Source organism: Myxocyprinus asiaticus, chromosome 38, assembly GCF_019703515.2.
Source record: "Myxocyprinus asiaticus isolate MX2 ecotype Aquarium Trade chromosome 38, UBuf_Myxa_2, whole genome shotgun sequence".
Taxonomy (NCBI): domain Eukaryota; kingdom Metazoa; phylum Chordata; class Actinopteri; order Cypriniformes; family Catostomidae; genus Myxocyprinus; species Myxocyprinus asiaticus.
In genome coordinates, this window is record NC_059381.1 from 2,892,085 (window position 1) to 2,912,309 (window position 20,225).

Genomic DNA, 20,225 nt, shown 5'->3' on the forward strand with positions numbered 1-20,225 from the left:
GTTATACCACCTTTAATTAATGGTGCTGTAAGTGATTTTTTCATGGAAACGTGTGCAAAATTTTTTACTACTCCCTGAAAGATATTAATGAAATAAGTGTTGTGAGATATCTCACCTGTCTCTGTGACAGCTCTAGACTCTGTAAACAGCAAACAAAAATGTGGCTCTTTCTGCCTGTCAGTTTTTTTTTTTGCGTTCTCATAGTATTGTAGTTACAGCGAATTATTGAGGCTTAATGCCATTTTTATGCCATGTTGTTCATAACAGTTGTCAGCTGAGGGCGCTATTTTGCAGCTGTTGTTTTTGACAACCGTTTCTGCTCATGTCAGTCTCAGTAAAGCTAATTTGGTATCTGGAGCGCAGGATTTTGGAAAAAAGGGCGTGGCTAATTTAACGGCTCATCTTGTGTAAATTCTAGAATGGCTAAAATCGCTTACAGCACCTTTAATTAATGCTGATTTGAATTAAAATTGTATTGTTGTATTTTTTTTTTTTTTTTATTGCAGTACAGTACAAAAAATGTGAATGGTCTTAGATTTCACATATTATTCACTTTTTTCAAATTTTTCACATCTTTATCTTATCTTTTTTTCTTCAATCTTATCGTTAGAATTTGTCTTTATATCTTTATTTTATATTTTGTAATTTCTTTCCGCAGGGAGGCGATCAGTCTGGTGTGTGAAGCCGTTCCTGGTGCCAAAGGAGCTCTACGCAAGAAAAAGGTAAAATGAGAGAGAAGTTGAAGACAAGACAATATTAAATTAACTCGATTTTTTTAAATTAACTCGAAAATGTGATAAATCCTTGCCAAAGTTGAAAACTTAAGTTTACAGGTCTTTTTCAAATCCGTAACCTATTTATGAGCAATAATAATAGTGATGTTTGCTTTAGAAAACACCACCAATAAAACTGAGTTATCAAAATTGTCCCCTTCGGAAATTGTTAATTTTGAGACTTTGATGTTTAATGAAAACCACTATATATTATACAACCATGTTGATGTAGACATGTTAATTAAAAGTGAATTAAATAGAAAGAGAGAGTGTATGTTCTAGATTATTGCACATAACGACAAGAAGTGATGAGGGTGTGAAGGAAGAGATTATAAATGTCAATCAGAAAGGAAATATTGGGAAAGGGAGAAATAAAAGAGGAAAAGAGTGAAAGAAGAGATTCAAAAGGTTTAGAGTGAGATAGACGAGTTAGAGAAAGAGAAAAGGCATGCTACAGTGTGTGTGTGTGTGTGTGTGTGTGTGTATGTGTGTAAGATGCATTTGCTGTGAGAGTTGCAGCTGTAAAAAGGGACATGTCCGTTTGCTAATGAAAGGCAACCTTTAACATACAGTATGTTGTGCTGTATGTCCTGATTTAATTACACAAAACTTTGTAACTGTCGTGTCACTTTTGCGTGTGGTATTTCAGTGCAAAACCTGGTATTCACTAAACACTTGCAATCTAGTTCAAGCTGGCACAAATAGCTCTGAAATAGCGCTGCGTCTTGAGTATTTAAATGAAGACATAAGCTGCTTTTCCACCATCGGGTCGAACAGTTCTGAGCACGGTATGGAAAGGTTGCAGTAGCATTTCCACTTGAGCAAGGTTCGGCACGGCACGATTATAAACCGTTCTCGCCCCGGAATTCTCAGCACGGTTAGCTAACCGTACTCAACCGTTCTCAACCGTGCTGGCGGAATGGCTGTAGTACGTGGCGACTCGTTTATTGTATTCGTCATGGTTTTATTATAATGGTTTAACAATTACTGTAGCCTACTTTTATTTTTTTAAACACCTTTTCCATCAGGAAAGTAGATTACTAGCTCATTTAATCTCTAAATACATCATTATATTCTCATAAACTATTTTCATATAATACTTAGATAATATTTTGTTAATAAATATCACTTTTAGCTAGTCTGGGAACTTTTACCTTTCCGCATGTTGGTGTCCGTTGGCAAGATGGTAAACCTCTCTTCTTTTTCTCTTTACTTTCCTTTTTGGGACATGGTCCGTGTCTTTGTTAGCAGGGAAAAAACAGTCCTAACAACTGGAATATGCGATCATCCTCCATAGCGCACTCGCTCCAATGTTTACCTCTCACGCCATAACCAACAGACAGATCTGTTACATACATTCTCCTGATTGCACCACACCACAGTGGAAACAGAAACTGGAACTGTGCCAACTGGGCCTGATCAGCACAGAACGGTATGGTTTTGCGATGAGAAGTGTTTGACCCGATGGTGGAAAAGTGGCTATTGTCATTCCTGCCTTCTTGCTTTGTAAATAAGGCTCATTAAAGATTGCGCTAAGGGTTGGGGAGTAACGGAATACATGTAACAGCGTTACATATTGAAAATACAAAATATAAGTAACTGTATTCCACTACACTTACAATTTAAATCATTGGTAATTAGAATACAGTTACATTCAAAAAGTATTTTGATAACTGAAGAGATTACTTTGCATTTTATTGTCAAGTCATTTTTATTTGTATAGCGCTTTTCACAACACACATCATTTCAAAGCAGCTTTACAGAAGATCATGCATTAACAGAAAAAGAAACTGTAACATCTATAATGTCTTAGAGTCATCATTGTGTAGTTTGATAAAATACGATTGTGAATTGTGTATAAAAATAAGTAATTAAATAATAATTGTATTTTTAACCTTGTGAATGACTGTGGCAAGGAACACAAAACTCCATAAGATGTTGATTAATGGAGAACAATAACCTTGGGAGAAACCAGACTCACTATGGGGGCCAGTTCCCCTCTGGCTAACATCATGAATATAATGCTAATATTAGTTGTTTATGTGCAGTGCAGGTCATGGTTTAAAATGTGTAAACTAAGCGTTAAGTGCTAGTGTTTAAAAAAAAAAGAAAATATTTTTTTTTATGGACTGTAAGATTAATGACTAATGTCTTTGAAGTTCATCCTGGATTAACTGCAGAAGTTCACATTGATGCGTTGTCCTTCATTAATTGGCTGATGAAGGCTTTTGTTGGCAATTTACTGATAGTCTACGTATTCCATTTCAAGAGTGTAGTCCATCAATAGACAAAGGTGATGCAGGCAGAGATCAGTGATGAGGTGCATCGCAGTTCCACCAGCAGGTCATTTCGGTGAGGTTTGGTGGGGTCTATCCTAAGTCCAAGGTTCAGGCAGTGGCATATGAAGTATCCGATGTCTTACAGTTGGAGTTGGCATCAGTTCATCCTCTGAAGTCAAAAGACTGAAGAGATGTCTGGCTAGCATCGGCTGTAGTTTGTCGTCATCACTCAGCAACACGTAGCAGTGGAGTCCGACACCAAGCAGGAACGGAGCTGGATCTGGCTGGCTCTGGTAACCTCGGGATATGAATCCCAAAAACAGATATTCCCAAATAGAATAATATTAGCTTAGATGTCATTCAATTTTATGCAGACTTATAGATCATGATAGATGTTTCTGGTTCCGGCAGACCTAACTAAAGCAGCCTAATTGTGAGTTGAAGGATAAATTAGGTGTATGACTGACTAAATAGACGAATCTTTAGTCTAGACTTAAACTCAGTGTGTCTGCATCCTGAATAGTGTTAGGGAGACTATTCTATAGTTTAGGAACCAAATATGAAAAGGATCTACCCCCTTTTGTGGATTTTGATATTCTAGGAACTATTAACAAGCCAGAATTTTGCGATCGTAATGAACGTGATGGAATATAGCATGTCAGAAGGTCACTCAAGTACTGTGGAGCTAGACCATTTAAAGCTTTGTAAGTAGTTAACAGAATTTTAAAATGAATACGAAATTTAACAGGTAGCCAATGTAACAATGATAAAAATGGGCTAATATGATCATATTTCTTGGTTGTAGTCAAAACTCTGGCAGCTGCATTTTGAACCAATAGAAGTTTATTTATTGAACTTGCTGGACATCCTCCCAGTAATGCATTACAATAATCTAGACTTGAGGTCATGTACGCATGAATTAGTTTTTCGGCATCAGCAACAGAGAGCATGTGTCGTAACTTTTTCTGAGGTGGAAGAATGCTGTTCTACAAACGTTGGAAATGTGATTTTCAAAGGACAGATTGGTATCAAATATAACACCTAAGTTCTTTGCTGTAGAAGGCGACATAACAGTACATCCATCAAGAGTCAAATTATATTTTAGAGGCTTACTTTTAGAGGTTTTTGGTCCAATAATTAGTACCTCTGTTTTGTCGGAATTGAGTAGGAGGAAACTTCTGGCCATCCAATCTTTGATTTCATTGATACACTCTGGTAATTTGGAGAATTGTGAAATTTTGTTGGGTTTAGAAGAAATATAAAGTTGGGTATCATCTGCATAACAGTGGAAACTTATTTCATGATTCCTGATAATATCTCCCAGGGGGAAGCATGTATAAGGAGAAAAGCAGAGGTCCTAAAACTGATCCCTGTGGCACTCCATACTTAACTTTTGTTCGATTTGACAATTCCTCGTTTACACATACAAAGTGGTAGTGGTCTGATAAATAGGACCTAAACCATGCTAATGCAAGTCCACTAATGCCAACATAATTCTCAAGCCTATTCAAGAGAATGTCATGATCTATGGTGCCGAAGGCAGCACTAAGATCTAAAAGCACTAGAAGAGAAATGCAGCTGCAATCAGATGAAAAGAGCAAGTCATTTGTAACTCTGATAAGTGCAGTCTCTGTACAGTGATGGGGCCTAAATCCTGACTGAAATTGTTCATATATACTATATCTATGTAGAAATGAACAAAGTTGGGAGGACACTACCTTTTCTAGTATTTTCGACATAAATGGTAGATTTGAAATCGGTCTGTAATTAGCCAATTCTCCGGGATCAAGCTGTGGCTTCTTAATAAGCGGTTTGATAACTGCCATTTTAAAGTTTCTACTTAAAGGATAGCAAGGAGTTAATAATATTAAGAAGAGGTTCTAAGATTATAGGGAATACCTCTTTTAAGAGCTTAGTTGGTATTGGATCTAATATACAAGTTGTGGCTTTTGATTTTTTGATAAGTTTTCTTAGCTCTTCATGACTTTTATGGCAGCAGTAATTTATTAAATAATGATCAAATGATGGAAGAGTGTTATAACCTGGCATATATCCACATATGTGGTGTATTCAGACACATTTTCAGTGTAAAAGAGATGATTCAGGTGTCTAGATTAGAGGTCGATCAGTACTGGATTTTGCAGATACGATAACCAACGTGGTGGAAATATTTTTTAACTCAAAGTGCTTTTATAAAATTATAAGCTTCATATTTCTGCCTTAAAACCCTCCAAAAATTGGCCCCATTCACTTCCATTGTAAGTGCCTCACTGTAACCTCCATTTTTGCTTTTTGTTAAAGAAAAGAAAGGATGAGTCAAAATTAATTTTTGTGATAATCAACATTATGCCACAAATGCTGTCGATTGAGCTTAACTTGTATTGAACCCGGAATATTCCTTTAAGAATTTATTACCTCATACTCTGAGAATTAAATCTGCATCAGTTAATATTTTATGCCATAATATGTAGAAGAAGAATTCATTGCAAGGGCATCTTTAGTCCCCACATTTTGAATTTCAGGGGCATTTTTGGTGGCATTTTTGCCACGAGTCCCCCTAAATTTCTGACATGGAGGCTACAAGAGTCTGAAATCCCAGATGCAGATTATTGTGCAACCCAAATCCCCAAAATTGCCAGAAAAAAATAAGGATTTGGTGCAAAACGGGTGACTATAAAAAGGCTGAAATACACTGGGTACTCTTATTTTGAAATGTCTGTGCTTCCAGCTCACACTAACATATAAAAGAAACAAAACATGCACTCTTGCAATCATCTACAATGCATAACTATATTAACACCTATAGTAAAGTAAACATTGTGGAATAGGCTTATAAATACTGTATGAGCAGTAATGTATCAACAGTAGATCATCATTAATGAATTATTGTTTATTTATTGTAACATGAATGTTACAGTAGCGATCTCTTATCTAATTTATTTATTTTTAAACTGCATTTATATTGACTAAATGGGAAATGGTGCAAAACTGTCTATAGAATTTGCCGTTAATGTGTTAATATTTCTCTTTCTCTCTCTTAGCCTCCCTCTAAACTTCTTTCCAGTATTTTGGGGAAGAGTAACCTGCAGTTTGCTGGTATGAGCATCAATCTGAACATCTCAACCAGCAGTTTAAACCTAATGACACCTGACTCCAAACAGGTACACACACACACACACACACATTCTCTCAGTATGCAGTGTTTTATTACAGATGATTTCCAGTGTTTTATTGCTGTTTCCTGTCACAGATAATAGCCAATCATCACATGCAATCCATATCCTTCGCTTCTGGTGGAGATCCGGTAAGACTTTGCATTTGATTTATTCTTCAGCTGCAGCTCAGATTCACAACACTCAGGGGCACTCTCAGGGTAACCCCCCACCCCCCCCATTATTTATACCATGATCAATGGAAACGTGTAAATGCTTCATGCTACAACCACCAGCGTTCAAGCCAAATCACTGCCATATTCAGTATGGGTGGAAATAGCATTTCTGTGATTAAAGAAACATTCACCAAAGATCATGTAAAACTGGAATTAGCACATTTCAGGTTTGACTAATACTCTCTCTTCTGTCAACAGGACACGACCGACTATGTCGCTTATGTAGCGAAAGATCCTGTCAACCGGAGAGGTATTACATTTGACTTTTGCTCTGTTGATTTCATTACTTATTTGTTTTGCAATAATAAACGTAACATTTAAAAACATTTTACAAAATTTTAGGCCACGTCCACACACATTAATTTAGTTATTTAATGCCTCTTATCCACACTAGAGCAGTGTTTTCCTCCATAACTGCATACTTTGGAATGGATTGATGACAGGAAACTGAAAACCGAGGTTTCAAACAAACAAATTATAAGTGTGGATGTGGCCATTGTCTAATTATGCATCGTGTAATTGTATTTTATAGAAAATTCCGGGTTGCTGTTAATAGCCACAAACAATCATTTCAAAGCGTTCCTCAGGTTGTAAAAACAAATTGAAAATGTGTTTACAGTTATACACTTACAATGCAAGTCTATGGGGCAAGACATTCTGGAGTGTTTAAAACCCCTTAAGCTCTGAAGGTGTTTTTAAAGATTTCCTGTTTCAGTGGCATACCCAAAATGAAAGGCTTATAACTTGACAAATTAAAGAAGAAGGGTCAAGTGTTTGGCATCATTGTAAAGAAAACTTTTCACATTTTTTAATGATACACGTTGTGATACATTCTGAGACTCTCAGCCTAAGAAACTGCTGAAAAATCACAAAAAAACTTGAGCCAAAAATGTACTTTTTTCTTATTTTCCTTATTTGACATTATATATCTCAGGGTGTGAATAAGGTGGCTCTGAAAAACTGCATTTGTTTTGTTCCCAATCATGCCAACTCTATCTGAACATTTTTTTGTGTTGTTATGACAAAGCAATCAAAAATAATAGCATTACAAATATAATTTATCATAGTGTCCAAAAACGTCTCCATGTGTCCAAAATCCTCCCCAAACAAACAAAATAATCATTGAACAGTACATAAGAACTAATTACACATGCAAACACAACAATGACTAAAGGTTTGCATAGTATGCAAACATGATTTTATGAGTTTCATTCTGTGCCATTTGAGTCATCATTGAGTCTGTGTCTTGTACTTGGCGCCCTCTCCTGGTGGCCATATGTAACATTGTGCTTCATGTGGATTATCTAATGATCTACGCATCAGAATGCCTTGTGTGTGGGCTCGTTTGAAAGATAATCACCTTCTCTAAATAATGGTATGATATTTTGTGTTCTGTTTATTTTTCGTCAAGTTATAAGCAAAAATGCAGCATATACGCAACACCAAAATAAATGTCAAAGACATATACTTAGCTATTACTCGCTATATTTTTGTCAAATTTAAACAGAAGTATATTGGTGATTCTTCTACTTTGAGGCACTTTTAGTGGATTTCTTTAGTCTCATTAAAACATTTTTCACACTAGTACTAGTTTTTTATTAATTTCTTTGTCTGCTTACAATGTTAGACAGTGTATGCACATACATTACAGGAGATTTATGTCATGAAAATTCCCACCACAATCTCATTCCCAGCACATCTCAAATTCTGCATTGTGTTTAATAGAAATGGCACTGATTGAAATTACATTTTGAACATTTAAAAAACGTTCATGATTTGAACGATTCTTGCATGATTTGGCAAAATTACAGGTTGATTGGAAATGATGGCCAATAAAAAACATTCTGCTCAAAAGTGATATTTACCTTAAAGTGAATTTTCTTTGTTTTTTCTTAAAACATCACTAATATAACTCATATTTCATCTCATGTGCTTTTGTCGTCTTGGTTAAAAAGTACACTAACTTTTTATTAGGGACTTCATTGTAAGTGTATTACTGTATATTTTGTGTATAGACATAAAGGGTAGAAATTGTGGTGGTGAGATAATGATAGTTTCATATAAGAGTAACCACTACAGCTCCTAAGGGCCATTTTACTCCGTTTACCACACTGTACTGCTTTGTACCGCTCCATTTACAAGCAACCCAGATTGATCAGTCCACCACGGCCGCATTTAGCATCAAAAAATCAATTTCTGTGGCTGCTGTATCTCCCACTCTTTTCATTTCATTGATCTGTTAACTTCCTGTCAGCACAGAGGGCGCATTTGAAAACTCTCTCTGTACTTTCTAATGCATTTTTGATGTTGTCAGAGAAAAGATCCCGTAATGAACCCTTTGTAGCAGAGTGAGTCAGCAAATCAGCATCCGTTTCGCCATCTGCTGATATTTAATAGTTCCGCATATGTGAATGTGTATTATATTTGTGCATGCACACGTGTATCTGCATGCATACTTGAATGCCTGGTTTGTTGGTTCATTTGTCTTGTCTAGGGATCATCGTTTGTGTAATTATATATCACAGTAATTGTATATATGGGTTTTTCTTCAACTTTTGGCACTTTTAGATTTTAGCTTTTTTCTTTTTGTTATATGAAGGTCTCATTAAAACTGACATGGAAACTTTTTACCAGGCTGTGGCAGGGTGAGCAAGAGACAGACACAGTGGGTATGGCATCAAGCCTCTGAGAGGAATTTATTGTAAACAATAATAAATGTAAAAATGTCCAAAAGGGGAAATAAAGTGTCCAAGGGGGAATAGTGTTCATAATAAAAGGGGGAATCTGGCATCCTCGCGGTGAATGGGGCTCCGTGAAAGGGGTGGGGTAGTGTCCATAGGAAAGCCCAGGCACGGGCTGGGTCAGTCGGCCGCTCACGCTCCCCTCCAAAGTCCACGGCGCGTGGGGCGATGGCATCACTGGCGGTCTGTCTTCCCAGGCCCGCAGCAAGCGTGAGGGGAAGGCGGCCCGGCATCTAGCCTGTCGGCGGTAACGTGAGCTGTTCCCCCCCGGCGACTCATTACGGCATCCGGGGGTCTGAAGAACGGGTCCGGCAGCATGTCCACTCGTCCGATCCCTCCCAGCTCTGGTCCTGGACGTGCAAGGATGCCAGTGTGTGCACACATGGAGATTTGAAGCCGGCTCCCCGAGAAGAGGTGCGCACTGCGTTTTAAAGACAGCGGTGATGAAGCATTATCCCCATCAGGTGTGCTTCATTCACCGCTGACCAAACGAGTCTTATTAATTATGCACCTCTTCTCGCTCTCCTGCCCAACTCCCGTCATGAGCCTGGCTGAAGTGCGGCCCTAAGAGGCGGGGCGACGATGACGAGCCAGAGGGGCGGAACATTCCGCCACACAGGCCTTCATCATTTATTTTTGGTACTTTCAAATGTCTTTTATGTACAGATTTGACTGTTTTAGTCTTGTCCCAGACAAGACTTTCAATATTATACTAAAAAATGCTAATTATTACATGTTGAAAACTTTACCATGTGAAAATGATTTCTATACATTTTTCAAAATTACGACTGTCCCACAGTTGTGGCATCATTTCCATCACACCAAACAATTTTGTCCCTAATAAAGTTATATCAAAATTTAGTGTACTTGTTAACCAAGTGGACAAAAGTGTCATTGAAGGGCATGCTTGAGATAAAATATGAGACAAGTGATGTTTGAAGAAAACAAAGAAAATCAAGCTGTAATTTTGCCAGATTATTGAAAAAAATTTGAAAACATTAGATAATTGTGTAACAATTTAGAACACATAAAATGTTAGCTAGGAAATTAGTCTTAGAGCAAGACAAAGAAGTCCATTTTATTCTAAAAATATTAAAAACTGGGGGCCTGGGTAGCTCAGCGAGTATTGACGCTGACTACCACCCCTGGAGTCGCGAGTTCGAATCCAGGGTGTGCTAAGTGACTCCAGCCAGGTCTCCTAAGCAACCAAATTTGCCTGGTTACTAGGGTAGAGTCACATGGGGTAACCTCCTCGTGGTCACGATTAGTGGTTCTCGCTCTCAATGGGGCGTGTGGTAAGTTGTGCGTGGATCGCGGAGAGTAGCATGAGCCTCCACATGCTGTGAGTCTCCACGGTGTCATGCACAATGAGCCACGTGATAAGATGCACAGATTGAAGGTCTCAGAAGCGGAGGCAACTGAGACTTGTCCTCCGCCACCCAGATTGAGGTGAGTAACCGCGCCACCACGAGGTAGTGAGAATTGGGCATTCCAAATTGGGAGAAAAAACCTACACTGTGGTGGGAATTATTACATAAATAATACACAAAAATCCTGTGATGCATGTGCAAATACTGTTGGACATTATTAGTAGACAAATAATAAATAAGGGGGGCCTGGGTAGCTCAGCAAGTAAAGACACTGACTACCAACCCTGGAGTTGCAAGTTCGAATCCAGGGTGTGCTGAGTGACTCCAGCCAGGTCTCTTAAGCAACCAAATTGGCCCGGTTGCTAGGGAGGGTAGAGTCATGTGGGGTAACCTCCTCGTGGTCACTATAATGTGGTTCTCGCTCTCGGTGGGGCGTGTGGTGAGTTGAGCGTGGATGCCGTGGAGAATAGCGTGAAGCCTCCACACACGCTGTGTCTCCATGGTAACGTACTCAACAAGCCACGTGATAAGATCCGCCACCCAGATTGAGGTGAGTCACTACACCACCATGTGGACTTAGAGCGCATTGATAAAGAGCACATTATTAATAATAATAATAATAAATAAATAAAAAATAATGTGTGTAAAAATATGTAATCGACACTTTACTTTCTAGAAGTTTACAGTCCTAAAAGTGTCGGAAGTTGAAGAAACACCCATATATCACAATATACCATAGTTACTTTTGCTGGAAATTCAACAAAATAGTGGTTTATATTTTAAATAACCACGCAGAAATGCCTATTTTTTTGATAATTCAGTGAAATAATTATTTATTTGATTATTGCCGTTTTTTTATTTGGAACTTAATGGACGTTATCATAGCAAATTAATACGTTTGGCATCAGTGCAAAAGCCGCTTCGCATTTTGTGACGCAAGTCCTCCCCACTGAGACCCATGTAAATATATTTTTTGCAATGTAAACGGCCACCCCTAGTCCTCATAAAAATGTTTTTGTGTGTTTTCTAGCATGTCATATTCTAGAGTGTTCTGATGGTTTGGCTCAGGACGTGATCAGTACGATAGGTCAGGCGTTCGATCTGCGGTTTCAGCTCTACCTGCAGTGTCCGTCGAGCAAACCCTCGACACTGCATGACAGGTGAGTCAGAAATCCACACAAACATTTTTTCACAAAACACTAAACAAGTCGAGGAAAAATGTGTTTGTCCTGCTGAGACCCAGCCATTTGTTTTTGTCCTCTGTAGAGGAAATATTGTTTTATTTTTTTCTCTAAAATCCATACATGCCACAACTGTCAATCAAAGGGCATCTTAATGAGAACTCCCTGAGCTTTTCAGAGATACTGTGCCAAATGGTTTAAGGTTTGGCCACGACAGCTTCCTCTCTTTAAAAATGTCTGACATCACAATTCAGCAGGTATATTATCTTGTATTAAATATTTACAGTAAGACATTGATTTCTTTCGGGACTCAGTACATGTGTTTTCACCTATTGGGAGACACTACAGGTGAACAGGGTAAAACTAAAAATAACCATATTGCTATGAAATGAGATTTCTGTTTAAGAGTTCTGACAAACACTTATTATAATGGAACACTGATTAAATGTAGGCACTGCTAATTCATATGTATACTTTTCAAACTTTATTTCAAAAAGATTTTCAAACTTTTTGTGTGAGAAAAATAGTAAACATGATTTTATAAAGACATGTTGTTTGCTAAATTAAAATAACTGGCTTTTATAGTGCCATTTTACTAAAGCAAAATTAATTATTCTAATTTTATTTTAAAAATGCATACTTTTTAATTTGACAGTGTTTTTATTTAATTTAGTAATGTAAGATGTTATAACCTGAAGAGAAACATTTTCAATTGAATTCAGATTTATTTGTATTACACTTTTCACAATAAATGTTGTTTGAAAGCAGCTTTTTTACAAATTATTTATTTTTTTTATAATAAAATTTTATGCAGGTTTGTTTTATTTTTTTTATGGTTTCAAATGATGTCTGTCAATAGAATAAAATAATTGTGTTTAATCTCATGATTTCAGAAAGAAACTAATAATTTCAAGTAATGTTGACATTTTCTTTTTTTTTTTTTTTTTTTTACTTTTTTTGTTACTTTTTTTTCTCTAAAAAATTTTGCCCAGTTTGAAAACCTCTGTATTAGAGTACATTCAGAAATAACAAATATAAACATCTTTTTAAATACATATTTGTAACATTTCATTTTCATTAAATGCAGTGTTGCACAGAGTTAAAGTGGAATAAATAAATAAATAAATAAAGTGGAAACATTTTCATTGTAACTGGGTCCTGACATCCTTTACAGAAGACATAAAATAAAATATGAATAAAATTTGTTTTATTATTAATATTATTATTTATTTATTTTATTTATCTATTCTTTTAAAAAAACAATTATTGTCATATGTTTATTGTGCACCGGACACTCTATTCAGAATCAGAATCAGAATCAGCTTTATTGCCAAGTATGCTTACACATACAAGGAATTTGTCTTGGTGACAGGAGCTTCCAGTGCACAAACAATACAAAAACAATACAAAAACAGCAATAAGACTTTTAAAAAATAATTAAAATTGAATAAAAAATAGATAAATATTGAAAAGAAAAAAGTATATATAGAATACACAATATACAATATATATATATATACATACATACATATACACACATATACACACATATACACATATATGAATATATAAAAATACATATACATACATTCATACACATACACATACGTAGTGCAAATCTAAATACAAATGGGTTATGTACAGTGCAAGGGAATGTAATGGCAGAAGTGGGAGGATGTGATGGATAATATAAAAAGATTAAGCTGTGTATTGCACATTAATTATTGCTCAAAGGGGCAGTTTTAACTGTTCATGAGATGATAGCTTGAGGGGAAAAACTGTTCCTGTGCCTGACTGTTCTGGTGCTCAGAGCTCTGAAGCGTCGGCCAGAAGGCAACAGTTCAAAAAGGTAGTGGGCAGGGTGAGTGGGGTCCAGAGTGATTTTTCCAGCCTTTTTCCTCACTCTGGAAGTGTATAGTTCTTGAAGGGTGGGCAGGGGCAACCAATAATCCACTCAGCAGTCTGAACTTTCCTTTGTAGTCTTCTGATGTCTGATTTCGTAGCTGAACCAAACCAGACAGTTATTGAAGTGCAGAGGACAGACTCAGTGACCGCTGAGTAGAATTGTATCAGCAGCGCCTGTGGCAGGAAGGAAGTACAACCTCTGCTGGCCTTTTTTGCCTTTTAAGTCAATATGGGTCTCCCACTTCAGGTCCTGTGAGATGGTTGTGCCATGGAACCTGAATGACTCCACTGCTGCCAGAGTGCTGTTTAGAATGGTGAGGGGAGTGTTGGTGTGTTCCTCCTAAAGTCCACAATGATCTCCACCGTTTTGAGCGTGTTCAGCTCAAGGTTGTTTTGACTGCACCAGACAGCCAGCTGTTTAACCTCCCTTCTGTATGCAGACTCATCATCATCTCGGATTAGGCCGATGACAGTGGTGTCATCTGCAAACTTCAGGAGCTTGACAGAGGGGTTCTTGGCGATGCAGTCATTGGTGTAGAGGGAGAAGAGTAGTGGGGAGAGCACACATCCCTGGGGGGCACCAGTGCTGATTGTACAGGTGCTGGAAGTGAATTTCCCCTGTCTCACAAGCTGCTGCCTGTCTGTCAGAAAGCTGGTAATCCACTGACAGATAGACATGGGAACAGAGAGTTGGTGTAATTTAGTCCAGAGAATAGCTGGGACGATGGTGTTGAAAGCCGAACTGAAGTCCACAAAAAGGATCCTTGCATATGTCCCTGGTCTGTCCAGATGTTGCAGGATATGATACAATCCCATGTTGACTGCATCATCCACAGACCTGTTTGCTCAATAAGCAAATTGAAGGGGATCTAGAAAGGTCCAGTGATGTCCTTCAGGTGGGCCAACACCAGTCTCTCAAATTACTTCATGACCACAGACATCAGGGCGACAGGTCTGTAGTCATTAAGTCCTGTGATTTATGGTTTCTTTGGGACAGGAATAATGATTGAGCGTTTGAAGCAGCATGGGACTTCACACTGCGCCAGTGATCTATTGAAGATCTGTGTGAAGATGGGGGCCAGCTGTTTAGCGCAGGATCGAAGACACGCTGGTGAGACACCATCTGGCCATGAAGATTTCCTTGTCTTTTGTTTCCGAATGACGTGGCTCACATCATCTTCACAGATCTTAAGTGCAGGTTGAATAGCAGGAGGGGGTTTGGAGGGGGGTTGCAGGAGGTGTTGGTGTTTGTGTGAAATGAAGGTCAGAGTGGGTGTGGGGTGTGAGATTGGGCCTTTCAAATCTACAGTAGAACACATTCAGGTCGTCAGCCAGTTGTTGGTCCACCACAGGGTTGGGGGTAGGAGTCCTGTAATTCGTAAGTTGTTTCATGCCACTCCACACTGATGCAGGGTCTTTAGCTGAAAACTTGTTTTTCAGCTTCTCAGAGTATCTACTTTTAGCCACTCTGATTCCCTTATTCAGTGTGTTCCTGGCCCGATTGTACAAGACTTTATCCCCAACTCTGTAAGCATCCTCTTTGGCCTGACGAAGCTGCCTGAGTTCCACTGTAAACCATGGTTTGTCGTTGTTAAATGTTAAATAAGTCCTAGTAGGAATGCACATATCCTCACAGAAACTGATATATGATGTAACAGTGTCTGTGTGCTCGTCCAGGTCTGTGGCTGCAGCCTCAAAAACACTCCAATCAATGCAGTCAAAGCTGGCTTGTAGTTCCAGCTCTGCTTCATTGGTCCATCTCTTTACAGTCCTTACTACAGGTTTAGCAGATTATAATTTCTGTCTGTAGGTTGGAAGAATATGAACCAGACAGTGATCAGATAGTCCCAAAGCTGCTCTAGGCACAGAGCGATATGCATCCTTTATTGTTGTGTAGCAATGATCCAGTATATTTCTGTCTCTGGTTGGGCATGTAATGTGCTGTTTGTATTTGGGCAGTTCACGTGTGAGGTTTGCTTTGTTTAAATCCCCAAGAATAATAATAACTGAGTCCGGGTATTGTTGTTCTGTGTCTGTGCTCGTCTCCCTCGCCTGCGTCTCATAGCGCGTTTAAACAACACAGCCGCGCCTCCGACTAAAATGTCAAACAAAACGTCCGAATATTCAAAATCTGGGAAAAGATTAACTGGTATATGCTGTTGAATGTTCAGCAGTTCGTCTCTGGTAAAACTGACTGGAAAAAGATGACTAAACACAGGACAAACAAACAAAAACAACAAAACAATACTATTGACATTAAACCAAAACATATTGGTTATTTTGAAACCTACTTTTAGTTAGTTACTCTCCAAGACTGCTTCTTGTCTCAAGCTAAGGGTTTCTGTTTTACCTTCATTCTACTCATTCACTCTTTCCCACCTTGTAGGGTTATGAGTACAGACGAGCCACTGTGGACAGAGGAAGGGGAGGAGTCCGCCAATCATCACTACTACAACAGCATTCCTGGCAAGATGCCGCCACCAGGAGGCTTCATTGACACTAGACTGACCAATCAGACGCAAGATAGCAGCCAGGTTTGCACCCCTACTAAATCAGAATCAGTTATATATATTATATATATATATATATATATATATATATATATATATATATATATATATATATATATATACGTGTGTACAAATACAAATCTGTTATATACAAATAGTGCAAGGGAATGTAATGCAGAAGAGGTAGGATATGTTCAGTACTATAATTGACTAGGCTGTGTATTGCACATAATTATAGTATAGTTTTTAACTGTTCATGAGATGGATAGCCTGAGTTAAAAAACTGTTCCTGTGTCTGACGGTTGTGGTGCTCGGAGCTCTGTAGTGCCGGCCAGAAGGCAACAGTTCAAAAAGGTAATGGGCAGGGTGAGTGGGGTCCAGAGTGATTTTACCAGCCCTTTTCCTCACTCTGGAAGTGTACAGTTCTTTGAGGGTGGGAAGGGGAGCACTAATAATCCTCTCATCAGTCTGAACTGTCCTTTGTAGTCTTCTGATGTCTGATTTCGTAGCTGAACCAAACCAGACAGTTATTGAAGTGCAGAGGACAGACTCAGTGACCGCTGAGTAGAACTGTATCAGCAGCGCCTGTGGCAGGTTGAACTTCCTCAATTGGTGAAGGAAGTACAACCTCTGCTGGGCCTTTTTCACAATGGAGTCAATGTGGGTCTCCCACTTCAGGTCCTGTGAAATGGTAGTGCCCAGCACTAATTATCCATCCAGACTATTTATACCAGATGACAGGAAGTAAACCCTTACTGCAGCTGATGTTTCTTTACTAATGTAAACAGAATTAAGAGTCCCGGCACTGTAAAATATTTATAACATTTTCGGCTCTATAAGGTCTGTTTCCTGTATGTTATTGTTGTAACCGTGGGTCACAGTGATGTGGAGGTGTTTCATTATTTCGCTGGATGACCCATACGCTGTTTCCTGCTGTCTTCACAGGGTGCTGGAGTCGACCAAACATACTACCAAGGCCGACCCATGTTCATCCAACAAGGTAAAATTACCTCTCCCATTAGAATTACGCAACTTATCTCATAATCTTTATATTTAATATAAACATAACCAGCTTATTCTTTGTCTCTGCATTTCCTTTAGGGTCCTGTGACATATACAGTCTGCCTGAGGTCAAAGGTCAGGCCCCTAAGCCTGGAGAAGTCCCCACGTATGTGAACACACAGCACATTGACACGCAGGTGTTGGCGGCACTGCAGGGTGAGACCGAGACGGTGTCTGATACGGGCACGAGCGGGGCAGCAAGAGACAGCCCGAGGAAGGACCTCTTTGACATGAGTAAGTGTTATTGGTGCATTCATTATTAGCTGTTCTATAAGACTTTATAACGTACCTGTTTTGGAATGACATCAGTAGGTGGCACTAAAAATAATCCAAATACCACTTAAAGTAATTATACTGTTATACTGGAGAATTTTGACGAATCTTACATGGCTCTTTTCCATACAACCGTTCATAGTGGCCATGTCTGTCAAGCTCTAAAAAGGACCAAAAAAAACCACGATAAAATCACAAAGATTTGTCTGTATGCTATTTTCCAAGCCTTTTGAAGTCATATGATAGCTTTGCGTAAAGAACATACCAAAATTTAAGTTGCCGTTATCTAGATCTTCTCCTTTGCTCTACTGTAGCTTCCAAATTAAATATGGCACCAGGCGTCAGGTTTGGCATCAGTGATGTTTGGTCATGAAACATGCTGGGCAAAAATATTAGTTTCCGATGCATCGCGATCTCAATATCAATTCTTTATCCCAAGATCGATATGCGGAAACCCTCTACAATGTGAGAAAATCCCTTGCATATGCGACCAAATTTTACACTATGCAACTAAAATGTCTGGTAGACTTTCAGATTTCACTCTTTGACTCGTTCCGTGTGATGTGTGTCCAAAGACGAGATCCATGCAATCTTGTCATTGAATATTGTCTCTTTTAATACCCTTTCTGTTCTTTACAGTCAGTTGTTGATCAAAAACAACAAAAAACAAACATATAATTCTAATTAAACAAAGCACGGATGCGCAAAAAAATTATGCAACTCCACTCACATTAATATGCGCTCACTGTCTGATGCCGGTACTCTTAAAGAGACAGTACCGATTTAGCATGCATCCAACATACAGATAAATACTTGTAAATAGTACAAAATTATGCTTGTAAACAATAAATATGTGACAAAAAATATATACTGTATGCAATATAATATTTGCAATTTCAAGATATTTATTAATGGAAAACACTGAATTTGAAAAATTTTCAAAAGCTACAATGTGACCAATATAATAAAAATGTAATGCTAAAATCTAATCTGCAAAATTAATATTTTCGAATTGTACTTAGAAGGGTTACCTGGAAGGTTTGGAGGTCCCTTTATAATTAACAGCATTAGCTGAGAGAGAATTTCTTTCATATGTAAGCAAAATGGACATTATAACCGAGCCATATGAATCGATATCGAATCGAGAGCTTGTACATTGGAATCAAATCAAATCAGGAAATCTTCATCAATACTTAGCCCTATGCGAGAACCAGTCGTGTTTGATGATGTCCAACCTGAGACAATGTGTTGAAAGATGCCATATTTGGTATGAAAGTGGTTGGAAAAATTATAAGTGAATAACAACTTAAATTACAGTCTGTTCGTAAACACAGACACTAGGTAATTAGATCTTAGGATAATATGATGAGAAATGTTTGAGCTCTTATCACAGTGTTCCCATGGTCATGGTAAACTTGGAAGTTTTGGGGAATTTTAAAATATGGATTTCCAAGCCAGGAAAAGTCAAGGAAATTAGTTAAATCTTAAATTCATGGAGATTTCTATAGTAAATACACATTTTTCTAGTTATCATCTGTTCTGAAATGTTTCAATGCATTGATAAAGATCCTTATCCAGTAAAAATGAAGGACTGGAAAGGTCATGGAAAAATCATAGGAAAATCATGGAAATTGATTGGTCGAAATGTGCCAGTGTTATGGATCAACTGGATATCATGTTAACTGGGGATGTGCACGTGCATGTGAATAATTTCACTTACCTTTTCAGCAGATTTGTTCGATGTGAATTGCCAAGGGGCAAAGAAAAGACGTTTTGCACATTATACCATTTTTTTGTTATCATTATTAACCCACTTTGTTTCACTGATGTCTGTTCTAATGAATTTGACACAGTTTAAGAGCTATTTTAATGGTTTCACAGGGTAACATTGTTGCCTCTGTTAACGTGGGACACTGGTTTGAATGGGAACTGGCGATTACACGTGTCAGAGCAGTAAATCGCAAGGGGAATTATTTTATTTGCAAAATTAAAGCATCATTGGCTGAAATGTGTCAATAATTGGCCAATACACTTAAATTACTTTTATGTATGTATGAAATATAATATCTTTATTAAATGATTGTTCTCATTTTTATTTTTGGATTTTCTCCCCTTTTCTCCCCAATTTGTTGACTCGCCTCAATCCATGTGGCGGAGAATGAATCTCAGTTGCCTCTGCGTCTGAGACCGTCAATCCGCGCATCTTATCACGTGGCTTGTTGAGTGCGTTACCGCGGAGACATAGCGCGCTGGAGGCTTCACACTATTCTCCGCGGCATTCACGCACAACTCACCACGCGCCCCACCGAGAGCAAGAACCACATTATAGCGACCACGAGGAGGTTACCCTGTGTGACTTTACCCTCCTTAGCAACTGGGCCAATTTGGTTGCTTAGGAGACCTGGCTGGAGTCACTCAGCACGCCCTTGATTCGAACTTGCGACTCCAGGTGTGGTAGTCGGCATCAATACTTGCTGAGCTACCCAGGCCCCCTACAAATGATTGTTCTCATTGAATTAATAGGCCCGTTGGCATAGCGGCAGCATGTCCGCTAATCATGCATATCGACCTGGATTCATATCATCTGTGGACATCTGCATTTTTATTTAAATATTTATAACAGCACCCTTTACTTTTCAAAGGTTATGTGCATGACAGTGTCATATGTTTATGAGTACCCATGACACTGTCAAAAGTTTTTGTGTGTGTGTGGAGAGCAAGTACAAAGGCCAAATTGACCAAT

General features: G+C 38.3%; 1 protein-coding gene across 1 annotated transcript in view; it reads left to right on the forward strand.

Moving 5' to 3' along the window:
* LOC127429246 (SHC-transforming protein 3-like) overlaps positions 1 to 20,225 on the forward strand; it is a 39,360-nt gene that overhangs the window by 12,540 nt on the left and 6,595 nt on the right. Inside the window, exons 3-10 of the mRNA XM_051678170.1 lie at positions 659 to 722; positions 6,094 to 6,213; positions 6,303 to 6,356; positions 6,639 to 6,690; positions 11,582 to 11,711; positions 16,024 to 16,171; positions 17,093 to 17,147; positions 17,249 to 17,443. Of these exons, the coding sequence (XP_051534130.1) occupies positions 659 to 722; positions 6,094 to 6,213; positions 6,303 to 6,356; positions 6,639 to 6,690; positions 11,582 to 11,711; positions 16,024 to 16,171; positions 17,093 to 17,147; positions 17,249 to 17,443 (818 nt within the window). The remainder of the gene's footprint in view (positions 1 to 658; positions 723 to 6,093; positions 6,214 to 6,302; positions 6,357 to 6,638; positions 6,691 to 11,581; positions 11,712 to 16,023; positions 16,172 to 17,092; positions 17,148 to 17,248; positions 17,444 to 20,225) is intronic.